We start from the raw sequence: 25,354 nt of genomic DNA, 5'->3' as shown, positions 1-25,354 counted from the left end.
GAACTGAAGAGAGAGCTATATGGAGGCTGTCATGCTTATTTCCTTTTAATCAATACAAGTTTTCTGGCAGACCTGCTGGTCAATTTCTCTGCAGTAGTATCTGAATAAAACCAGAAACAAGCATGCAGCTAGTCTTGTCAGATCTGACTTTAAAGTCTGAACAGCTGAAACACCGGATCTGCTGAATGCTTGTTCAGGGGCTATGGTTATTAGTATTAGAGGCAGAGGATCAGCAGGGCTGCCAGGCAACTGGTTTTGCTTAAAAGGAAATAAACATGAAAGCCTCCATAAACCTCTATCTTCAGTTCCCCTTTAACCACTTGAGGACCTAGGGCTTTCTACCCCTTAAGGACCGGCCACTTTTTTTCCATTCAGACCACTGCAGCTTTCACGGTTTATTGCTCGCTCATACAACCTACCACCTAAATGAATTTTGGCTCCTTTTCTTGTCACTAATAAAGCTTTCTTTTGGTGCTATTTGATTGCTCCTGCGATTTTTACTTTTTATTATATTCATCAAAAAAGACATGAATTTTGGCAAAAAAATGATTTTTTTAACTTTCTGTGCTGACATTTTTCAAATAAAGTAAAATTTTTGTATACATGCAGTGCGAAAAATGTGGACAAACATGTTTTTGATAAAAAAAACCCCATTCAGTGTATATTTATTGGTTTGGGTAAAAGTTATAGCGTTTACAAACTATGGTGCAAAAAGTGAATTTTCCCATTTTCAAGCATCTCTGACTTTTCTGACCCCCTGTCATGTTTCATGAGGGGCTAGAATTCCAGGATAGTATAAATACCCCCCAAATTACCCCATTTTGGACAGAAGACATCCCAAAGTATTCACTGAGAGGCATAGTGAGTTCATAGAAGATATTATTTTTTGTCACAAGTAAGCGGAAAATGACACTTTGTGAGGAAAAAAAAAAAAAAAAAAAGTTTCCATTTCTTCTAACTTGCGACAAAAAAAAATGAAATCTGCCACGGACTCACCATGCCCCTCTCTGAATACCTTGAAGGGTCTACTTTCCAAAATGGGGTCATTTGTGGGGTGTGTTTACTGTCCTGACATTTTGGGGGGTGCTAAATTGTAAGCACCCCTGCAAAGCCTAAAGGTGCTCATTGGACTTTGGACCCCTTAGCGCAGTTAGGCTGCAAAAAAGTGCCACACATGTGGTATTGCCGTACTCAGGAGAAGTAGTATAATGTGTTTTGGGGTGTATTTTTACACATACCCATGCTGGGTGGGAGAAATATCTCTGTAAATGACAATTTGTTAATTTTTTTTACACACAATTGTCCATTTACAGAGATCTTTCTCCCACTCAGCATGGGTATGTGTAAAAATACACCACAAAACACATTATACTACTTCTCCTGAGTACGGCGATACCATATGTGTGGTACTTTTTTGCACCCTAACTGCGCTAAAGGGCCCAAAGTCCAATGAGTACCTTTAGGATTTCACACGTCATTTTGAGAAATTTCGTTTCAAGACTACTCCTCACGGTTTAGGGCCCCTAAAATGCCAGGGCAGTATAGGAACCCCACAAATGACCCCATTTTAGAAAGAAGACACCCCAAGGTATTCCGTTAGGAGTATGGTGAGTTCATAGAAGATTTTATTTTTTGTCAAAAGTTAGCGGACAATGACACTTTGTGAAAAAACACAATTAAAATCAATTTCCGCTAACTTGTGACAAAAAATAAAATCTTCTATGAACTCGCCATACTACTAACAGAATACCTTGGGGTGTCTTCTTTCTAAAATGGGGTCATTTGTGGGGTTCCTATACTGCCCTGGCATTTAACCCCCCTGGCGGTTTGCAAAAAATCCGCCAGGGGGCAGCAAATCTTTTTTTTTAATTTTTTTTTTTTTTTTTTCATGTAGCGAGACAAAGTCTCGCTACATGATAGCCGCTGCTCAGCGGCATCCCCCCAGCCCCTCCGATCGCCTCCGGCGATCGGAGATCAGGAGATCCCGTTCAAAGAACGGGATCTCCTGGAGGGCTTCCCCCGTCGCCACGGCGACGGGCGGGATGACGTCACCGACGTCATCGACGTCGTGACGTCAGAGGGGACTCCGATCTGCCCCATAGCGCTGCCTGGCACTGATTGGCCAGGCAGCGCACGGGGTCTGGGGGGGGGCGGCCGCGGCGAGAGGAATTGCGGCGGATCGGCGGGTAGCGGCGGCGATCAGATGCTACACGCAGCTAGCAAAGTGCTAGCTGCGTGTAGCAAAAAAAAAATTATGCAAATCGGCCCAGCGGGGCCTGAGCGGTGCCTCCCGGCGGCATAGCCCGTGCTCAGCACGGGCTTACCGCCAGGGAGGTTAAGGGGCCCTAAACCGTGAGGAGTAGTCTTGAAACGAAATTTCTCAAAATGACCTGTGAAATCCTAAAGGTACTCATTGGACTTTGGGCCCTTTAGCGCAGTTAGGGTGCAAAAACGTGCCACACATGTGGTATCGCCGTACTCGGGAGAAGTAGTACAATGTGTTTTGGGGTGTATTTTTACACATACCCATGCTGGGTGGGAGAAATAACTCTGTAAATGGACAATTGTGTGTAAAAAAATCAAAAGATTGTCATTTACAGAGGTATTTCTCCCACCCAGCATGGGTATGTGTAAAAATACACCCCAAAACACATTATACTACTTCTCCCGAGTACGGCAATACCACATGTGTGGCACTTTTTTGCACCCTAACTGCGCTAAAGGGCCCAAAGTCCAATGAGTACCTTTAGGATTCCACAGGTCATTTTTGTTTCAAGACTACTCCTCACGGTTTAGGGCCCCTAAAATGCCAGGGCAGTATAGGAACCCCACTAATGACCCCATTTTACAAAGAAGACACCCCAAGGTATTCCGTTAGGAGTATGGTGAGTTCATAGAAGATTTTATTTTTTGCCACAAGTTAGCGGAAATTGATTTGAATTGTTTTTCTTCACAAAGTGTCATATTCAGCTAACTTGTGACAAAAAATAAAATCTTCTATGAACTCACCATACTACTAACGGAATACCTTTGGGTGTCTCCTTTCTAGAATGGGGTCATTTGTGGGGTTCCTATACTGCCCTGGCATTTTAGGGGCCCTAAACCGCGAGGAGTAGTCTTGAAACTAAATGTCGCAAAATGACCTGTGAAATCCTAAAGGTACTCATTGGACTTTGGGCCCCTTAGCGCACTTAGGGTGTAAAAAAGTGCCACACATGTGGTACCGCCGTACTCAGGAGAAGTAGTATAATGTGTTTTGTGGTGTATTTTTACACATACCCATGCTGGGTGGTAGAAATATCTCTGTACATGACAATTGTTTGATTTTTTTTACACACAATTGTCCATTTACAGAGAGATTTCTCCCACCCAGCATGGGTATGTGTAAAAATACACCCCAAAACACATTATACTACTTCTCCTGAGTACGGCGATACCACATGTGTGACACTTTTTTTGCAGCCTAGGTGCGCTAAGGGGCCCAACGTCCTATTCACAGGTCATTTTGAGGCATTTGTTTTCTAGACTACTCCTCACGGTTTAGGGCCCCTAAAATGCCAGGGCAGTATAGGAACCCCACAAGTGACCCCATTTTAGAAAGAAGACACCCCAAGGTATTCCATTAGGTGTATGGCGAGGTCATCGAAGATTTTATTTTTAGTCACAAGTTAGTGAAAAATGACACTTTGTGAAAAAAACCCAATAAAAATCAATTTCCGCTAACTTTTGACAAAAAATAAAATCTTCTATGAACTCGTCATACACCTAACAGAATACCTTGGGGTGTCTTTTTTCTAAAATGGGGTCACTTGTGGGGTTCCTATACCGCCCTGGCATTTTACGGGCCCAAAACCGTGAGTAGTCTGGAAACCAAATGTCTCAGAATGACTGTTCAGGGGTATAAGCATCTGCAAATTTTGATGACAGGTGGTCTATGAGGGGCCGAATTTTGTGGAACCGGTCATAAGCAGGGTGGCCTTTTAGATGACAGGTTGTATTGGGCCTGATCTGATGGATAGGAGTGCTAGGGGGGTGACAGGAGGTGATTGATGGGTGTCTCAGGGGGTGATTAGAGGGGAAAATAGATGCACTCAATGCACTGGGGAGGTGATCAGAAGGGGGTCTGAGGGGGATCTGAGGGTTTGGCCGAGTGATCAGGAGCCCACACGGGGCAAATTAGGGCCTGATCTGATGGGTAGGTGTGCTAGGGGGTGACAGGTAGTGACAGGAGGTGATTGATGGGTGTCTCAAGGTGTGATTAGTGGGGGGAATAGATGCAAGTAATGCAATGGCGAGGTGATCAGGGCTGGGGTCTGAGGGTGTGGGCGGGTGATTGGGTGCCCTAGGGGCAGATGGGGGTTTAATCTGATGGGTAGCAGTGACAGGGGGTGATTGATGGGTAATTAGTGGGTGTTTAGAGGAGAGAACAGATGCAATGCACTTGGGAGGTGATCTGACTGCGGGTCTGCAGACGATCGGATGGTGTGGGTGGGTGATCAGATTGCCCGCAAGGGGCAGGTTAGGGGCTGATTGATGGGTGGCAGTGACAGGGGGTGACAGGGGGTGATTGATGGGTGATAGGTGATTGGCAGGTGATTGACAGGTGATCAGTGGGTTATTACAGGGAAGAACAGATGTAATTAATGCACTGGCAAATTGATAAGGGGGGGTCAGAGGGCAATCTGAGCGTGTTGGCGGGTGATTGGGTGCCCGCAAGGGGAAGATTAGGGTCTGATCTGATAGGTAAAAGTGACAGGTGGTGATAGGGGGTGATTGATGGGTAATTAGTGGGTGTTTAGAGGAGAGAATAGATGTAAACAATGGATTTGGGAGGTGATCTGATGTCGGATCTGCGGGCGATCTATTGGTGTGGGTGGGTGATCAAATTGCACGCAAGGGGCAGGTTAGGGGCTGATTGATGGGTGGCAGTGACAGGGGGTGACAGGGGGTGATTGATGGGTGATAGGTGATTGGCAGGTGATTGACAGGTGATCAGTGGGTTATTACAGGGAAGAACAGATGTAATTAATGCACTGGCGAATTGATAAGGGGGGGTCAGAGGGCAATCTGAGCGTGTTGGCGGGTGATTGGGTGCCCACAAGGGGCTGATTAGGGTCTGATCTGATAGGTAAAAGTGACAGGTGGTGATAGGGGGTGATTGATGGGTAATTAGTGGGTGTTTAGAGGAGAGAATAGATGTAAACAATGGATTTGGGAGGTGATCTGATGTCGGATCTGCGGGCGATCTATTGGTGTGGGTGGGTGATCAAATTGCCCGCAAGGGGCAGGTTAGGGGCTGATTGATGGGTGGCAGTGACAGGAGGTGACAGGGGGTGATTGATGGGTGATAGGTGATTGGCAGGTGATTGACAGGTGATCAGTGGGTTATTACAGGGAAGAACAGATGTAATTAATGCACTGGCAAATTGATAAGGGGGGGTCAGAGGGCAATCTGAGCGTGTTGGCGGGTGATTGGGTGCCCGCAAGGGGCAGATTAGGGTCTGATCTGATAGGTAAAAGTGACAGGTGGTGATAGGGGGTGATTGATGGGTAATTAGTGGGTGTTTAGAGGAGAGAATAGATGTAAACAATGGATTTGGGAGGTGATCTGATGTCGGATCTGCAGGCGATCTATTGGTGTGGGTGGGTGATCAGATTGCCCGCAAGGGGCAGGTTAGGGGCTGATTGATGGGTGGCAGTGACAGGGGGTGACAGGGGGTCATTGATGGGTGATAAGTGATTGGCAGGTGATTGACAGGTGATCAGTGGGTTATTACAGGGAAGAACAGATGTAATTAATGCACTGGCGAATTGATAAGGGGGGGTCAGAGGGCAATCTGAGCGTGTTGGCGGGTGATTGGGTGCCCGCAAGGGGAAGATTAGGGTCTGATCTGATAGGTAAAAGTGACAGGTGGTGATAGGGGGTGATTGATGGGTGATTGATGGGTAATTAGTGGGTGTTTAGAGGAGAGAATAGATGTAAACAATGGATTTGGGAGGTGATCTGATGTCGGATCTGCGGGCGATCTATTGGTGTGGGTGGGTGATCAGATTGCCCGCAAGGGGCAGGTTAGGGGCTGATTGTTGGGTGGCAGTGACAGGGGGTGATTGATGGGTGATTGATGGGTGATTGATGGGTGATTGACAGGTGATTGACAGGTTATCAGGGGGATACATGCATACAGTACACAGGGGGGGGGGGGGTCTGGGGGGGGGGGTCCTGGGGAGAATCTGAGGGGTGGGGGGGGTGATCAGGAAGGGGCAGGGGGCAGGGGGGGAGATAAAAAAAAAATAGCGTTGATAGATAGTGACAGGGAGTGATTGATGGGTTATTAGGGGGGTGATTGGGTGCAAACAGGGGTCTGGGGGGTGGGCAGGGGGGGGGGTCTGAGGGGTGCTGTGGGCGATCAGTGGGCGGGGGGGGCAGATCAGTGTGTTTGGGTGCAGACTAGGGTGGCTGCAGCCTGCCCTGGTGGGACCACCAGGGCAGGAGGCAGCCTGTATAATACACTTTGTATACATTACAAAGTGTATTATACACTTTGTAGCGGCGATCGGGGGTTAACGTCCCGCCGGCGCTTCCGTATGGCCGGCGGGATGTTACGGCGGGTGGGCGGAGCCAGTTGCCGGGGGAAGCGCGCGTCATCAATGACGCGATCGCTCCCCCGGCATAGGAAAAGGACGCAACGCCCTAAGGCGTATTGCGGTCCTTAAGGCATCCACTTTGCCGCCGCCCATGGGCTGTGGGCGGTCGGCAAGTGGTTAAGCAACCTAATGATTCTATTGCATTGAGCATAAATGTTAAATTTTAGGCTAGCTTCACTTACTTCTGTAGTGGTACAGTGCTTAGGGTGACGTGCCCGCCACACAGTGAGATCTGGGTTTGATTCCCAGCTATGGTATGATCTGGTGTTTGACATTTTTGTAAGATCTGACAAGATTAGCTGCATGCTTGTTTCTGGTGTGATTCACACTACTGCAGCCAAATAGATCAGCAGGGCTGCCAGGCAACTGGTATAGCTTAAAAGGAAATCAATATGGCAGCCTCCATATACCTCTCACTACAGTTCTCCTTTAAGCAACCTAATGGTTCTATTGCATTGAGCATAAATGTTAAATTTTAGGCTAGCTTCACTTACTTCTGTAGTGGTACAGTGCTTAGGGTGACGTGTCCACCACACAGTGAGATCTGGGTTCGATTTCCAGCTATGGTATGATGTATACTCATGTATGTATTCCCAGCTATGGTATGATGTACCAGCTATGGTATGATGTATACTGGTTTTTAAAATAGTATAATTCCCTGGCAGAAGAGACCCTCCTCCCTCTGGTAGGAGGGAGGAGGGAATAGGTAGAAGGGTAGAAAGGGAGGTGGGAGGAGGGAGGAATTAAAATCTCCCTAGCAGAGTGTGTAGCAGCTGTCCCATAACTAATTAGTGTAGGTAGGCAAATGGTATAAAGGACCTTGCTGGAAGGAGGGAGGGAGGGTGGGCGGGGTCCTCCAGCAGTGATGTGTATTTCACTCAATTAGGTGTGGCTCCAGGTATTAGAGCTTTTGAAACATGTTTTCTATCATTTTTCCAGTTGATAGAATTTTTTAAAACTTTGAAAGTTCGCCTCCCCATTGAAGTCTATGGCGGTTCACGAACTTTTTCGCGAACCGAACCTTTCGCGGAAGTTCGCGAACAGGGTTCGCGAACCTAAAATCGGAGGTTCGGCCCAACTCTAGTGAGAGATATATATGAAGGCAGCCATATTTATTTCCTGTAAAGCAATACCAGTATACTTGGCTATCCTGCTTATTCTCTGTTAGGTCTGACATTATTGTCAGACCTAACAAGATTAGCTGCTGTTTGCTTCTGGTGTTATTCAGACACTACTGCAGCCAAATAGATCAGCAGGGCTGCCAGGCAACTATTATTGCTTAAAAGGAAATAAATATGGCAGCCTCCATATACCTCTAGCTACAGTGGTCCTTTAAGGTGTTTATGAGATTGGCACAGTTACAGTGTTTGCTGAATCCAGCCTGTTCTTTTCAGATTTTTAGACCAATGACATCTTTTACTCGATTTCATTTCCTTGACAATATTTTGTTTGTGTAAAACCTAAATTAATCAAATACCTCAATTATTACAGTTGGTTAGGTCACCTTTTTTCGAGATCTTATTAATAATTCCCTACTTCCATTCTGCTGGTAAGTTTTCCTCAGTTTATATCATATGTGCTTTTAGCATTTCTGGAGCAATATTGTCCCCCTCCTAGCCCCTTACCTTCCTTTATCTCTTCCAGAGCGATTGTTTTTACTTCTGAACGTGTTGGAGGTGATATATTTATTGTTGAGTCTCTTCTATGGTTTTTATTCCCATAGATTTCATCTGCATTTTGACTTTCCCCATGAGCAAATATTTCTCAAAAATTTTCTTACCATCTTTTCAGTTGTTCTACATCTGTTGCTAGTATTGAGATAGTAGTGCAAATGTAGTGGACAGAAAGTGTTTAGACTCCTCCCCATCCTATCATCTCCCACACATGAAGTAACCAGTTAGGACAGATGAGCCAGTAGTCTCGCATTCTGCACCCCAGGTCATCTTTCATTACCCCTATGGTGAGAAATGTTTTCTCAAATACCCTCTAAAAAGTTTCATAAATGTACTCTACATTGGGGTGTCATTGCCTTTTCAAAATTCCTGGATGCTTTTGACTAGTTATAACTGCTTATTCAGTTTATACTAAAACATATTAATCTATACATAATGTAGAATGTTTTATCTCAAAACTTTCAATAATAGAGTGACTAGTACAACTTTGAGCCCAGCTACAGTACACACTGTGATACTTGTATCATGTGCTCAAATTTAGGAACGGGCTGTGTGGCCAGCTCTACAATGATAGTTCCCATATTTAAGGGAAGATTGCTGAATTCCACTGCTGGATTCCAAGGGTTGATACATCAGCGACAAAATGAGGTGCTGGGGAGCAAAAGGCGTGTGTTATAGTACCAGGGTAAAAGTCCGTACACACGCCGGACTGCAGGCAACGACGGGTCTGTCGTCTGTTTCAGCAGACAGTTCGGCGTGTGTACAGTCTGTCGGAGGACTGATACGGCTGTGTCTGAGCGATCCGCCGGGCGGATCGCTCAGAAACAGCCGTATCAGTCTGCAGACAGGCTGTACACACGCCGGACTGTCGCTGGAACGCCCACCCAGCGGGAGGTGACGACGGACCCGTCGTTGCCTGCAGTCTGGCGTGTGTACGGACCTTTACTCAACTGGCTATTCATGGACAGTTTCATCAGAAAAGACAATGGCCTCAATTCACTAAGAAGATCATGCTGGAGTTAATAAGGCAAGCGAAAAACTTACCACCACACATTGATCTTGCCTTATTAAGCTGAAGAGATAAGAAGAGAATTATCTTATCTCTTAAGTTACCTCCTCTGTAGTTATTTTCACATGCAGTTAATTAAAAGCCTGTCTTTAACTTTTGAATTCTGCAGTTATTTTAAGGATTGAAAAGTTAACTTTAGAGATCTCACCTTAACTTAAAGACAGAAGAGTTAACTTTTGGTTTGCCTGAGGCAAAATGTTTCCTGAATACTACATGGCTTATCCCCATGGTGATAACTCTAGAAAAACGTTATTAAAGACAGGAGTTACGCTTAGTTAATTGAGGTCAATGTCTGAAAAGCTGCATGTACCCCTTTCACAAATCATAGTTTAAATGTGCAGTTGCAGTGTAATTATAACTTACTTTAGGAATGTTACTGGTACTTTCCAGGAAGTGAAAACTGTCTTAAGGACTACTTGAAAAAAAAAAGTTGGAACATGTCTGTCTGGGGGGGGGGGTTGGGTAAGGGAATATGTTTAATTAGCTGAGTCAAATTAGAAAACATTGATGACCTCACCTAGCAAACATTAAAGAGAGCCCGAGGTGGGCTAAAAAAAAAAATAGGATACCTGATCCGGGGGGCTGATGGGATCAGGTAGCCACAAAAAACACAGCTCCCCGCCGCCCCTGAGGGCCGCACTGGCCCACTTTCACTTTTGTGACCTGCAGGTCACGACGCTGCAAGGAGAGACTGTGTGTCTCTCGCAGCGTGCAGGGAGGCGGGGGAGTGGCAGGGGACACAGCCAGAGCAGCTCTGGAAACCATCTGTGTCCCATCTGCCCACCTCGGGTTCTCTTTAAATATTACTATATATTTATACATGGAATGGTTCCTCATAAATACAGCTAGCATATGTGCCAGTATACTTTCTTCTCTTCACAGGGTACCATTCGTGTAGAATGTAGCTAATGTGCCCCTCAATTATCATACGGGGCCAATCCAAGGGCATCGGTACAGAGCACAGGTCAATCCCTCCGTCCCCCAAAGGAAGGGGACGGAGTAGAACAGAAATGAGGACAGCTTCCCATACATGCCTGCTCCCCCTGTTTTTTTCGAATTCCTTTCAGCTCTGGTATGCTTTCAAGGGTTATTTAAGTGAAAAAATGCAGTTTAATTTACCTGGGGATTCTTGCAGTCATGCCAGGGGCGTAGCAATAGGGGTTGCAGAGGTAGCGACCGCATCGGGGCCCTTGGGCCAGAGGGGCCCCAAAGGGCCCTCCCTCAACTGCAGTATTAGCTCTCTATCGGTCCTGTGCTCATAATAAGCACTTCTATAGATGCTTTGAATAGTGGTAATCATTAACAAACTGCCCCCCATCCCCTTCTTGCACCTCTGACACTGTAGTTGCCATTGGCAGGTTTTGGTGCGCCGTATCAATTGTTATGTATAGAGTGCTTGGGGGGCCCCAATGTAAAACTTGCATCGGGACCCACAGCTCCTTAGCTACGCCACTGAGTCATGCTGTGCACGTCCCGTCACTCCAGAACCCTCCAGTCATCAGCGGTAACCCCCTCGAAGCTGGATGGTCATCACAGGAGCATTCTGCACATGGGCAGAAACTATTTTCCCATACTGAGCATGTGCAGAATGCTGCTGTGTATGGGGACGCGATGAGATGCGTGGCCGGCCGGCCAGCCAGCCAGCCAGCTTTGATGGGGGTTGCCCTGAAAGGATGGGGTGGGCACAGGATGACTGCAGGGGACTGCAAAAAGCCCCAGGTAAGTTAAACTGCTTTTTTTTATACTTTAGATTTCCTTCTAACGAAATACTGGGTAATTGTTATTAAGTAGTGTCCATACTTTTTGTTCAAAATGCAATATGGACACAGATTGTGTCCTCCGTTCTCCATCCCCCATGACTCCATTTAGCTGCAACTTGGTCCGGTCTAGGGGGTTGGGGTGTTTGAACTAGTAGAAGTCTGCCCCGCATGCGCAGTTCAGGCCATTTGCATAATGCGTATGAGCAATTTATTCAGAATGCCGTGGCTGTGCTCCCGGTGGCTTCTTGAGCATGATGCGCGCACTCACAGCTGCTGCCAGCAGTACTTGAGAACTAAACTGTGCATGCAGGGCAAAGACTTCTTCCTTGGGTCGGGGCTTACTCCGGTCCAAATTGTAGCTGAATAGAGCCATGGGTAGGAAAACAGAGGATGCAGTCCATGTCCAGCATTATGGTCACAAGTATGGGCACTGCTTTAAAGAATATCTGAGGGGAAATAAAAAGTTCAGCTTTTATTACCTGGGGCTTCTTCTAGCCCCTAGATGTCTATCAGTTCCAGTGCTGCAGTTCGGCCACCCTCCATGGTGCCGCTGTCCTGCCTGTTACATTGTCGACTGGAACTGATAGACTTCTGGGTCCTGGAAGAAACCCCATGTAAGGAAAGCTGAAGGTTTTCTTATTTCATCTTGTATATCCTTTAAAGGATACAAGAGCCAAACAATATATTAAAAATGGGGGGAGCAGGCATGTATTATGTGCAGACCTCATGCCCACTGCTTCCCCCGTTCTCCTCGTATATAAAGTAAATCCTCAACTGCAGCTCAGTCCAGGTCACCAGAGTCGGGCGGTAGCCCGCAGGCAGCCAGGAGTGCTCTGCGCACAACGCCACAGTTGTGTCATCTAGGAGGGGCAATGGCGTATTTAGCCAGGGGTTACCGATGTCTGGAATACCCCCTTGAGACTCCTGTACCTTGGGGGGGGGGGGGGGGTGTAATGAGCTTTGGGGAATTAAAGTGGCCATACATCTGTTGACTTGACAGCCCATCGGCCAACCGTTTTGATGTTATTAAAATCGCATAAAAATTTTGGGTGGAAATTGGTTGAATGTATCAATCTGAGATGTTGAGAAATCTCGGTTGTCAGGTGTGGCTGCCAGGTGCGATAATCACAGCATGCGATAACTAATGATAATGATAGTTATCATGTATTATACTGTATACCCCCCGGTGCCTGTACTTTACCTGTCACATTGGCCCTAGATAGAGATGGCCCGAACCTCCGATTTTCGGTTCGCGAACCAGGTTCGTGAACTTCCGCGAAAGTTCGGTTCGCGCAAACTTTCGCAAACCGCAATAGACTCCAATGGGGAGGCGAACTTTGAAAACTAGAAACATTTATGCTGGCCAGAAAAGTGATGGAAAAGATGTTTCAAGGGGTCTAACACCTGCAGGGGGGCATGGCGGAGTGGGATAGATGTCAAAAGTCCCGGGGAAAAATCTGTATTGGACGCAAAGCAGCGTTTTAAGGGCAGAAATCACACTGAATGCTAAATTGCAGGCCTAAGGTGCTTTAAAACATCTTGCATGTGTATACATCAATCAAAGAGTGTAATTAGAGTACTGCTTCACACTGACACACCAAACTCACTGTGTAACGCACCACAAACAGCTGTTTGTGTAGTGACGGCCGTGCTGGATTGGTGCGCACCATGGCGAGAGTGCAGGCCGTGGCGATTTTCAAGCCTATATGGTCGCCGGGCTGTGGTAGCTCAATGATAGAACAACAGTGACTGTCCAACTGATCAAATTTGGTCTGTCCACAATGAAGCAACGACCTTATTATCGTGGGTGTGCCCAACCCCCCCCCCCCCCTCCCCCCCCTAGACACTCATATAGCCGTTGGTCATTGCTTCATTGTGATATGCAAGCCCCTTCACCGCGGCAAGGTAATGATCACGAAGGGGAATTGGCACATGTACATGCCTTTTGTTTTGTTGTCGCAGCTGCAGTGCAGCCAGAAATATTAGGCAGGCATGTACACGCACCAGAAAAAGTAGTATAGTGGCAAATCCACCTGGAGTCCTGGACCCTATTGGTGGTGGCGGAGAAGGCAGTCAAGAGGCATGTGGGCAGAGGTGCTGTGTGGGGAGCGACTTAGTCTTGGAGCAGCAGTCACACAGCATGCAGGCAGAGGTGCTGTGTGTGGGGACTGACTTAGCCTTCAGGCGGGCAGTAGCCCTTCGGGATCCATGCCTCATTCATTTTGTTAAAGGTGAGGTACTGAACACTTTTGTGACTTAGGCGACTTCTCTTCTCAGTGACAATGCCTCCAGCTGCGCTGAAGGTCCTTTCTGACAGGACACTTGAGGCAGGGCAAGACAGAAGTTGGATGGCAAATTGTGACAGCTCTGGCCGCAGGTAAAGCCTGCGCACCCAGTAGTCCATCGCTGCTCATGCTGTCGATGGTTCTTTCTCTACCATTGCTAAAGAAAGCGTACGGCCGGGGAGTCAGGGTTCGATTCTGGTCCGGAGTTGGAGCCTGAGAAACGGCTACCACCACACATCCAAGGAAGGCAGCAGGCATGGCATGCAAGTCCCGAGGTAGTGACAAAAAATAACAATACAGGAGGACTTTCGAGGCCCTGGTGTATATGAGACAAATCAATTTTAAATACTTTAACGAGAATCTGTTATGGAGGGCAAGTCTGCCATCCATTCAAGTAAAAGGTATGCACTGACTGCCAGGTATAATACAATGTGCAGTCACAGATGCAGTGAAAGGTATGTAGTGACTGGTATTACAATACAATGTGCAGCTGTCACACAGGTGCAGTTAACAGGTATGCTCGGAGTGGTATATTATACAGCGTGCGGTCACACAGGTACTGTGAACAAATATTCAATGACTGGTATTACAAATGTGCACCTGTCACACACAGACAGGTACCGGACAGGCACAGTGACACTGCGTGCGCTCCCCCAGGTAGGTGGGTGCACTGAAGTGAACAACAGGTAGTAGGTATATTCAGTGATGGGTATTACAATGTGCACCTGTCACACACAGACAGGTACTGGACAGGTACAGTGACACTACGTGTGCTCACGTAGGTAGGTGGGTGCACAGTGAACTACAGGTAGGTATATGCAGTGATAGGTATTACAATGTGGTGCTGTCACACACACAGGTAGCCACTGAATGTGCTGGGCCTGGCACTGGCACACACAGTAGGAATTACCAAGGCTGTCTATGCAACACAAGTGTCAGTGGGCCACACAAAAAAAAATAGATCACAAGAACAAGATTAGCTCTCAAAAAACTGTTGAGGGGTGCTTTTTTAGCAATAAGAATGAGCAAGGAACAAGCTAAGAAGCCTACAAGAGCCTAACTAAGCTTACCCTATGAGAGTCTGCAGCAGCTTTCCTTCTCTAATTAATGCAGGCACACGAATGAGTCCAAAGCCTGACGCTGCCTGCATTTTATAAGGGGGGGAGTGGCTCCAGGAGGGAGTGTAGCCTGATTGGCTACAATGTGACTTCTGACTGTGATGTAGAGGGTCAAAGTTGACCCTCATGATGATGCACTATGGAGAAGAACTGAACTTCCGGAAAAGTTCGCGGTTCTCCGCGATCGCGAAACCCCGGAAGTTCGCCGGCGAACCGTTCGGGCCATCTCTATCCCTAGAATGTTCTTTCTGTATTTCCGCATTGGCGCTCTACGGGACTACTGGCATATACGACGTGGGGTGCATGTGTGACGTCATTAGGTCTGGGGCTGCCATGATAACGGGCCTCTAATTTATGTTTCCCCCCAGGCCAAAAGGTCCCAGTCCTCCCCTGGTCCATGCTGCCATGAATTGCACCTTTGTGACAAAAAGTGTGTCTTCTGATATGAACATTAAATGTGGAGATATGTTTGCTTTCTATGCTGTGTTGAAAAGTTAGGTGTTAAAAGGCCCAGCACAACTGCAAGGGTTTGTTTGTCTATTCTTCGCTGAAGGTACTATTTAGATGGCAGTTGGTATTGGTATTGCTTTAGGGCTCATTCACACTATGTGCGGTGAGTCATGACAGACAGCACCACACATAATGCCTGCAATGCAGGTAGCATGAAAGTCTATAGACTTTCATGTTACCATTCACACTACAGTTTCCGTTCCCGTGTGCTGCGTTGTAACTTAGCTGGGAAAATCATCGCAGATGGCGTATGTCATGCATTTTTTTTTATACAATGGAAGCTGCCGCCCTACGGATTTAGCACATTGCAATGCATGTGTGAAATTGCGTTCTTGCATGCATTGCCTAGTGTGAATGAACCCTTTGTATGACTTTGAAAGTTTTGTAAAAACTGGATACTAGCTGTTCCTTTTACACAGGAACAGGTCTTTTGGTGTCAAATTCTGTTGTCCCTTTTCAAGCCTTGGAACTGATGTACTGATCTATATACTGACAATATATGCACCCTTCTACTGGAATTGGTTTGTGAGACTTGAAATTTGTTTCTATCCTCTGAATTGATATGTAGCTTATTTACAGATGCTAATGTTATTATTATTATTTAGTATTTATATAGCGCCGACATCTTCCGCAGATGCATATATCCCTGCATCATATGGCTATCGCTTGCGCTATGTGACACTATGTGGCATATTCCACTGAATTGTCCAAACTAAGTCCCTCTCTCGGGGGAGTTGTTCCAGCGCTGTACCCCGTTCAGATTTGCTGCTGCCAGAAGCCCTCAGAAACACTTGTGTCCTTGAGTACTTCCAAAGATAGGCAGCTCCATAATACGCCAGCGCACTTTTGTGCATGGGCAGTATGGAGCCACCTGTCTTCGGAAGCACTCGGAGACATAAGTGCTTCTGGACCTTTCAGGAATCCCCCCCTTAAAAATCCTGCCTATAAGCCACCTGCTTATAGGTGGTAACAGTTTGGGTCTCTTCCTATGCATTTACTGATGCAGGAATGAAAGACTTATTCACACAAATCTGGCCTAATTTCCCCTTTAATGATTATTATTTGATCAAAGTCTATCCCAAGGCCTAAGTGGCGTCCTCCAATTCAGCTGGATTAATAAATTAATCTAGAATAAAGATCAATAACGGGTACAGAGCGGGAGAAATAGTGGTCCGCCTTAGGCTACTAGAGAAGTTTCCAGGTAACTTGAGGAATGACAGAGCATACATCAACAAACTGGGCAATAACTAATCACTGTTTGGATGAAAAGAAGCCTGACTTGTCATGTGGGAGGGCTTTTAGCCTTGATTGGCCAGCACAAATGACTGTGGTGGGATTTTGACAATGCAGTCTTTTGTTACATCTTTAAATTTGTACCCACTGAGCTGATATAATGGATAATGGAAATAATGGATAATAAATAATGGATAATGGCAGCCAGTGGCTGGTACGGTGGTGGTCTCAAATAGAAGAAAGTAGAGACATTGCCAAAGGACTTGCAGAGTGTGTGTGCTTGTATTAATGTTTAAAAATGTATAATCAATCATTTTAATAAAGCTGTGGCCTTTCAACTTCAATTGGGTGTGACAGCATAATTTGTTGTAGATGGTAAGTTCTTCTCGTTGGGCCCTGCCTCGGTCATGTCTAACACAATTAAAGGGAACCTGAAGCGACAAATATATGGAGGCTGCCATAATTATTTCCTTTTATTCAATACCAGTTGCCTGGCAACCTTGCTGATCTATTTGGCTGCAGTAGTGTCTGAATCACACCAGAAACAAGCATGCAGCAGTGATGCTCGGATGGAGGTCGTGATCACGACTTGCCGTGATTCCACAACCATTTTACAGCTATCCGCCTTGGGTATTCGTCACCGTGGATCAATTTTCATTCACTAAAATCCGCTTCGGTAGACCACGAATAAACGTATTCACGCTCATGGAAACGGCGCAGAACTTGTGGTTAGGTCGTGAATAGCGGAAGTAGGCGGAAGTGACTTCCCTGGCCCAATCAGAGACCTCCAGCCAGGCCCTAGCAGCCAATCACAGGAGGGGAGGCTATGCCCTCCCCTCCTGCATATAAAGCGGCGGCCATGATGGAAAAGCTTCATCCTTGCTAGACTCTGGTACTGAGAGGATCATCTCCAGGCCATTGTTCCTTCAGCAAGTGCGTTTTCTGTGTCAAAACCCAGCATTTTTACTCCTAACAGTGCTCTTATATTGTACTTGTCAGTTGTATTTAGTTAGCTAGCCAGTGAAAATCCATCTGAAAATGCCTGAGAATAATGGCGCATGGTGTTGCCGCTAATCCGTTTGTAGCTTATCGCTATTTAACGTTAAAGCCTTATTGTTATTTAACATTAAAGCCTTATTGTTATTTACCGTTAACACACAGAACCGTCTCTGTACCTCTCCCTAACCCCTAAACCCCCCTGGTGGTGCCTAATCCTAACCACCCCCCTGGTGGTGCCTAACCCTAACACCCCCCTGGTGGTGCCTAACCCTAACCACCCCCTGGTGGTGCCTAACCATAACACCCCCTGGTGGTGCCTAAACCTAAGACCCCCCTGGTGGTGCCTAAACCTAAGACCCCCCCTGGTGGTGCCTAACCCTAAGACCCCTCTGGTGGTGCCTAACCCTAAGACCCCCCCAGTTGGTGCCTAACCCTAAGACCCCCCTGGTGGTGCCTAACCCTAACCACCCCCCTGGTGGTGCCTAACCCTAAGACCCCCCTGGTGGTGCCTAACCCTAAGACCCCCCTGATGGTGCCTAACCCTAAGACCCCCCAGTGGTGCCTAACCCTAACCTTGACAGTGTTACATTAATTCCATTCACCGTTTTGCAGTTAAATAACGTCTGCTGTTTGGCAAATGAACGGCACTATTGATAAATAACGTTAGTGTGTGCCAATATTGATAAATAACGTTATTGTGTGCCATTTTTTTCCCCCTGTGCGCCATTATTATGCAGTACTAACGATAAATAGCGATAAGCGTATCTTTTTAATGCGGCGCCATTTTTATGCATAGGCCCTGTGCGCCATTATTCACTGATAGGAGCCAGTGAGTCATTGCTGTAGTCAGTGTAGTCAGAGTGTACTGGCGATTAGTGTGTTTAGTGCAGGCAGGCAGGTTCAGACTTCAGAGTGCTCACTTCATGTATTCAGCTAGCCAGTCATACACTTCAGCTACTACTTACAGACAGTCACACTGCCACTGCCAGTGCTGGTCATTCATTAAATTTTGTGAGTGACATTGTGTACTGTGCTCACTGTTCACTGGTATTATTCATCTCATTTGGCAGTGATACCCTTCACTTAGGTTGTACTCTGCTCACTGCTCACTGGTATTATTCATCTCATTTGGCAGTGATTCCCTTCACTTAGGTTGTACTGTGCTCACTGCTCACAGGTATTAATCATCTCATTACCAGTAATACCCTTCAGTTAGGTTGTACTGTGCTCACTGCTCACTGGTATTAATCTTCTCATTACCCAGTGATACCCTTCACTTAGGTTGTACTGTGCTCACTGTCACTGGTATTATTAATCTCATTTGGCAGTGATACCCTTCAGTTAGGTTGTACTCTGCTCACTGCTCACTGGTATTATTCATCTCATTTGGCGGTGATACCCTTCAGTTAGGTTGTACTCTGCTCACTGCTCACTGGTATTAATCATCTCATTACCCAGTGATACCCTTCACTTACATTGTACTCTGCTCAGTGGTATTAATCATCTCATTACCCAGTGATACCCTTCAGTTAGGTTGTACTGTGCTCACTGCTCAGTGGTATTAATCATCTCATTACCCAGTGATACCCTTCACTTAGGTTGTACTGCTCACTGGTATTATTCAGCTCGTTAGCCAGTGATTCGCTTTAGTTACTATTTACAGACAGTCAGACTGCCAATGCAGTTCGTTCACCACGTTTCGTGAGCCCCTCATGAGTTTTTCACAGACCTCCGCTGTGAGCAGCACTCCCAACAGCAGCAACTGCCAATGCCCCACGCAAGTTATGACATCCACCCCAGCAGCCAGTGGTCAGCAGCCCTCCCCGGACGAGAGCGTTGTGTCCCTCGGTCCGGCATCTGGGCGATTATTGAGGGCTGCCGTTGAGGAGATGATGGGGCCTGATGTGGAGGAGGAGGTTGGACTCGGGACAGTATCCCAAGTTTATGTTGAAGATGATGAGGGGTCTGTGTCTGGGGATGTTGGGGTGGCAGAGGTGGTGGGGGGGGGGTCAGGAGAAGAGTTCTATGATGATGATAATCGGGACCATCTGTATGTGCCTCAGACCCCGGAAAACATGTTGTATCTTGTGTTTAGGTACTAAAATCTGCGTCCCCACTGCCCGGGTCCACGGATGCATATGATTTTTTGGGCAGCACTATCAAACTGTGGTACTATCAGTGAGTTGCCATGGTCCTTCTGTGTTGCCGCACTGACTGACCGCAGGGGCCCCAACCGTCCCGTTTTCGCCGGGACCGTCACGGGTTGGGGGAGGGGTCCCGCTGTCCCGGGATAGCCCCCCTTGTGTCCCGGCAGGCAGCAGCTCCTCTCCAGCGGAGGAAAAAAGAAGGATCGAGGCGCCAGCCGCGGCTGTGGTGTGCGGGATGCGGGCCAAGCTTGCCCCCCTCCCTCCGAATGTGCCCCCCAGTGTCCCCCTGTATGGCGCAGCGCAGCAGAGCGGCAGTCTTACCATCTTCCTCGCGTACTGGCATCTCGTCTTCCAACTACTTCCTGTGACGTCACAGGAAGCGGAGAAGACGAGATGCCCATATGCGAAGAGGAATGGTAAGACTGCCGCTCTGCTGCGCTCGTATCTCGCCATACAGGGGGACACTGGGGGGCACATTCGGAGGGAGGGGGGACAAGCTTGGCCCGCATCCCGCACACCACAGCCGCGGCTGGCGCCTCGATCCTTCTTTTTAGCTGGGCACCCTCACCCTTCTCCCCACCATTTATATATATATATATATATATATATATATATATATATATATATATATATTTATTTTTTTTGACTAGGGGTGTGTCAGGGTGTGTGGTTGGGGGCGTGGTCGGGGGCGTGGCTTAAGTGTCCCGGTTTCTCATCTCAGAAAGTTGGGAGGTATGTGACCGTCCTCTTTGTCCTCCTGACTCAGTCGCTACTACACTCTGCGTTCACACTGCCCGGGTCCACTGACAACTCTGCTGTTATGTCATTGCTAATTGCTGCAAAAAACACCCAAAAAAATTACAAAAACCTCTCTGGGTCTTTTTGGCGTCAGCCACACATCCTCCTCCAGTGGTACCATCACTGCCAAGTGCCATTGGGACTCACTTTCACCTCCGTGATTGTTTAACGTGTATTTCCCTGTTTAAAACCACTTATTACCACTTAATAGCCCCATTTAAAGTGTTGATTTCAGTTTAAAATTCATTTTCTCAAAAACAAAAAATTATTTTTGGGGGATTGTAGCATGTATGAGGGCTTTGCTATTAACGTTATAAGAAAATCCGGATCCGGCCGTGGATCCGGCCGTGATTGCCTCATTCACGACCGAAAATCGGCGTCGTGGCGTGGACGCATTTCATAATACGGAACCAATCACGCCGGAGGCAGATTTTTTTTTTAAACAACGGCCGTGGCCGAATTCGTGGATCGAGACATCCAAGCATCACTGGCATGCAGCCAATCTTGTCAGATCTGACAAAAATGTCAGTGAGCCCTGATCTGCTATATGCTTGCTCAGGGTCTGTGGCTAAAAGCGATAGCAAACATTCACACAAACAAGACAGAACAAGGAAAGGAGTGTAATTAATAGCAACCGCTGCTATAGTCACAGCCACAGGATCAGAACTAGCAGGATCGCTAGCCAATCACTACTGCAGTGACTTTGCTGTTTACCCATGCAGGAACTGCAGCCATCCACAAGCAAGACATGGCAATTCACAACTGAAAAACGGGACTCAGTAAACAGCTATGGCAAAGCTGAACGCTATGACGGGCAAGGTATCAGAGGAGGAACATCACCCAATGAGAGCAGGCTTGCAAATTCCAACACAGCTGAATGGTAATCACTCAATTCTGTGTTAGTCTGATTGAAGACTGCAGGCTGATTGCAGATGGTTAGGACTCTCATTACAAATGCACGCAACATTATGCAGCAACATGCATGTAAGGAATTCAGAGGTGTCTGGCTGCAGTTCATCTGCAGCAAGCCATAGTTGGATTCATGACAGCTTCCTGAGCTACTCTGAACTGCAGAGTGATTGCAGATGGCAATGACACTTTGATTGTGAATGCAATCAAAACTATGCAACTGAATGCATGCAGAGAAATCAGAACTGCCTGGTCGCAGTTCCACTGCAACCAACAGGGCATGCTACAGGAGAGATCCTGACAGCATCAAGTTAGTCTGCATGGCTAATGTCCCAAAAGGAAGCCTCTTGTAAAGATGATAGACAAGAAACTGTTTGCTGAAGACAAGCAGACTAAAAACATGGATTACTGGAACCATGTCCTGTGGTCTGATGAGACTAAGATAAACTTATTTGGTTCAGATGGTGTCAATCGTGTGTGGTGGCAACCTAGTAAGAAGTACAAAAACAAGTGTGTCTTGCTTCATTTAAGCACGGTGGTAGGAGTGTCTTGGTTTGGGGCTGCATGAGTGCTGATGGCACTAGGCGCTACAGTTCATTCGAAGAACCATATATGCCAATAAATACTGTGACATACTGAAGCAGAGCATCATCACCTCCCTTCGGAAACTGGGCCACAGAATTCTGCACTTTCCCATGGCTGCAGAGTTCTGCAGCTTCCCATCAGGTCCGCCATCAGTCAGGGGCAGAGCTTGATGATGTAATTCCACCACTGCACACTCTGATATGCTGGTGGCAAACGGACGGTCGGGTTAGTGTGCAGCTCCTCTATCACAGTGCCATGAGAGGAGGATAATTGGACGGCATATCCTTTGCCCATATGAGCTATTTAAAGATGCAGTTCACCATCAGGTCCACGCAAGATGGTGGACAAGGTGATTGGTGAGTTTGAACTGAGCCATGTGGTTGGTTAGTTGATTATTGTATAACCCTATATAAGGACGATATAAAATGTGTTTAATCAGGCATGCTTAGACATAGTTCGAGAAAGGAGGTATACTCTCTGAAATGTCCGATACTTGATATGTCATTGATGTCAATAAAAAAAGCATAAATTACAGACTGGTGGTGCAAGTATACAAGTTTATAGGTCTGCAGTGCTGTCAAGCTGGCTGTCCTGACACAACAGCAACAAATTCTGCAGGTGTGCATACCGTTCCATATGCTATTGAAGCTAGTATCAATGGCCCCGGTGGGCAATAGTCCGGGTCTCCTGTCGTTTCACAACATAGACAGCCCTGCTTTACTCTGAATCTCGTGTGCTCCTTTTATCATCAGAAGGATTTTTCTGTCAATTGCCACACATGATACACAATGAAATGGGTGAGTTCTACCCAATTATTTATGGATAACAGCTTTATCCTATTGCCAGTGAACAATAGTACTTTGGATAATTTGTACTGCATTTTGAGCTATAACAGAGCTGGGACTGGGCCATTATGAATTTCTCTATACTAGCTGCGATTGGATGAACTGACAGATAACCAGATATTGATGGCAATGGAAGTGGCTATAATTTATATGGGTGCATCTATCATGATGATCCAATAACATAACGTTTGATTGATTGAAGCTGTGGGGTGTCCAGTTAGTGCATGGGTAAGGAACTGTCCATGGCAGGGAGCACAACTGCACAGTCTTCTAAATACGTGTATAGGAGAGTAATGCGATTTTGTGGGTTTATGTGTGTGTTTTTAACATTTCTTTATTAACCACTTTACCCCCGCGCGTACGGATTTCTCCGCCCCTTTTTCCATCCTTTCACCCCCAGGGACGGAGAAATCCGTACTTTGCGCACGCCCGCCGCGGTCCGCGCTTCCGCTTTAAACACGCCGCCCACCGCTAGTAAACACGCCGCCGCCCGCTCGCCCAGAGATCAACAAACGGGAAAATCCATTCCCGTTCGTTGATCTAAGCCCCGCAAAGATCTGCTGCCGCTCGGCTGAGCAGCGCGATCATTGTGAAAAAATAACGTCCCAGCCTCTTTCTACTTCCTGCAAGCGTCCGGAAGGACGCTTGCAGGTCGCATGAAACAAATTGGTAATGTTGCCATCTTGTGGCCAAATAGTAAAACTACACCCTAACCATTTTTTACACACAAATAAACTTGTTTTACACAAAAAAATTAACTCTTTACCTCCCACACTCCCCCATTTTTTTTTTTTTTGTAATTAAAAAAAAAATAAAAAATTTACAATTTAAAAAAAATACATAAATAGTTACCTTAGGGACTGAACTTTTTAAATATTTATGTCAAGAGGGTATAACACTGTTACTTTATAAACTATGGGCTTGTAATTAGGGATGGACGCAAAACTGAAAAAAATGCACCTTTATTTCCAACTAAAATATTGGCGGCAAACATTGTGATAGGGACATAATTTAAACGGTTTTATAACCGGGATAAATAGGCATATACATTTAATGGGTTTTAATTACAGTAGCATGCATTATTTAAAAACTATAAAGGCCGAAAACTGAAAAATAATAAATTTTTTCCCACATTTTTTCCTATTTTCCCATTAAAACACATTTAGAATAAAATTATTCTTGGCATAATGTCCCACCTAAAGAAAGCCTAATTGGTGGCGAAAAAAACAAGATATAGTTCATTTCATTGCGATAAGTAATGATAAAATTATAGACGAATGAATGGAAGGAGCGCTGAAAGGTGAAAATTGCTCTGGTGGTCAGGGGGTAAAACCCCTCAGTTGGGAAGTGGTTAATAATAAATAACTTTGCATTGTAAGTTATATGTGTATTTTGTGTGATCCAGAGAGAAAGAAGTGTCTTTTTATCTGTATTGTTGGTTTAGAATAAGTGTTCGAGATACTCCCCTGTTCTTTTCTAAAATGACATACCCTTTCCCTCTTTATTGATTTATTTATTAACTGTAAGGTGTAGAGAAGGGAGCCCAGACATAAGGGTTTAAACTGGGTCTTCTCAATGTTTCACTAATGACCATTAAGAAACCTTCTCAAGTAGGATTCTCATTGGTCCATATTATTGGAATAATAGGAATCCCAATGGATGTTTTAAGATGCGTATACAGATAGAGGTGGAGGGGTGTGTGTGTGTGTGTGTGTGTGTGTGTGCGTGCGTGCGTGCATGCGTGCGTGTGTCAAAAAAAAATTACCCACCAAAATGCCTATTAATATTTGTGATCTATAAAGCGACAACATCTTCTGTGGCGCTGTACACTGTCTATGCAAAAGGTCATTGGTATACCAGGCAATTTACAACTAACATAGGCAATACAAGCGTTAAACTAACAATTACATCAGCCAGTAAGCTGTGCGTGAGTAAGGCCAAAAACAAACTTACATGTAGAGAAGGGGTTTTTTTTACATATACATTTGAATTGGAAGATACATTTTAACTGTGTCATTTTTTATCGTATGATGAATATATACTTATTAGGCCGATGACAGGTTTTCTTTAGTGCATTAATTACTACTAGCAGCTTTTTAAAATAAATAAATTAAGCAAACTATGGAAATAGTTTTTTGTATGAAAAATGTTAAAAACGAATAAAATATTTTATAAAAAAGGCCTCTTTTAAAAATAATTTGTTTTCCAAATGCTTACCAAAAATCTTCTGCCACTTATTCCATGATTTTTAACAACTTTTTCACAATCTTTAAGGTTACACTAGAGAAAAAAACAAATAAAAAGAAAATATAAAGTAAATATATGGAATAAGATGTTAAAACAATTCGTAAAACTATAGGTTTAATAACACATGTACTGTATACCACTACACAAAGTCCTGAATATTATTATTATTTTTTTTTCATTATACGATTTTTTATTGAAGTATAAATGAAATATGTAACATACATCATAAGGTGATATGCATATTGTCACTTACAAATATCAAATAACAGGACTCTGCAATGACATGAGAGTGGAGATAATGATTGACCTAAGGAATATAGCAAACATCACTAACCTTAACATGACCCTGAGGGTGGCTAGGGAGTGCTATTGATATTACGCTTAACTGACGGCTACAGCGAGCTAGAACGAACCCCCGTCAGCAATGACGATAGGATTACTTCCACTATAAGGTAAACGATTGATCCGTAGGAATAACATATTTGTGGTGACATATAAGCTAATGGCGTATTGTAGTATTACCATCATATA

At 45.6% G+C, this 25,354-nt stretch overlaps 1 protein-coding gene across 3 annotated transcripts in view; it reads right to left on the bottom strand.

Annotated features, from left to right (window-relative positions):
• The window catches only part of LCP2 (lymphocyte cytosolic protein 2), a 537,761-nt gene that overhangs the window by 375,347 nt on the left and 137,060 nt on the right, over positions 1-25,354 (bottom strand). For all 3 annotated transcript variants that reach the window (XM_068277396.1, XM_068277395.1, XM_068277394.1), the window contains exon 2: positions 24,794-24,856. Coding sequence is in view for 1 of the 3 variants with exons in the window: in XM_068277394.1 (XP_068133495.1) it covers positions 24,794-24,856 (63 nt within the window). In the remaining 2 variants the exon portion in view is untranslated. The remainder of the gene's footprint in view (positions 1-24,793; positions 24,857-25,354) is intronic.

The sequence above is a fragment of the Hyperolius riggenbachi genome, chromosome 3 (assembly GCF_040937935.1).
Source record: "Hyperolius riggenbachi isolate aHypRig1 chromosome 3, aHypRig1.pri, whole genome shotgun sequence".
NCBI lineage: Eukaryota > Metazoa > Chordata > Amphibia > Anura > Hyperoliidae > Hyperolius > Hyperolius riggenbachi.
This window is presented reverse-complemented; position numbering and strand designations above follow the sequence as displayed.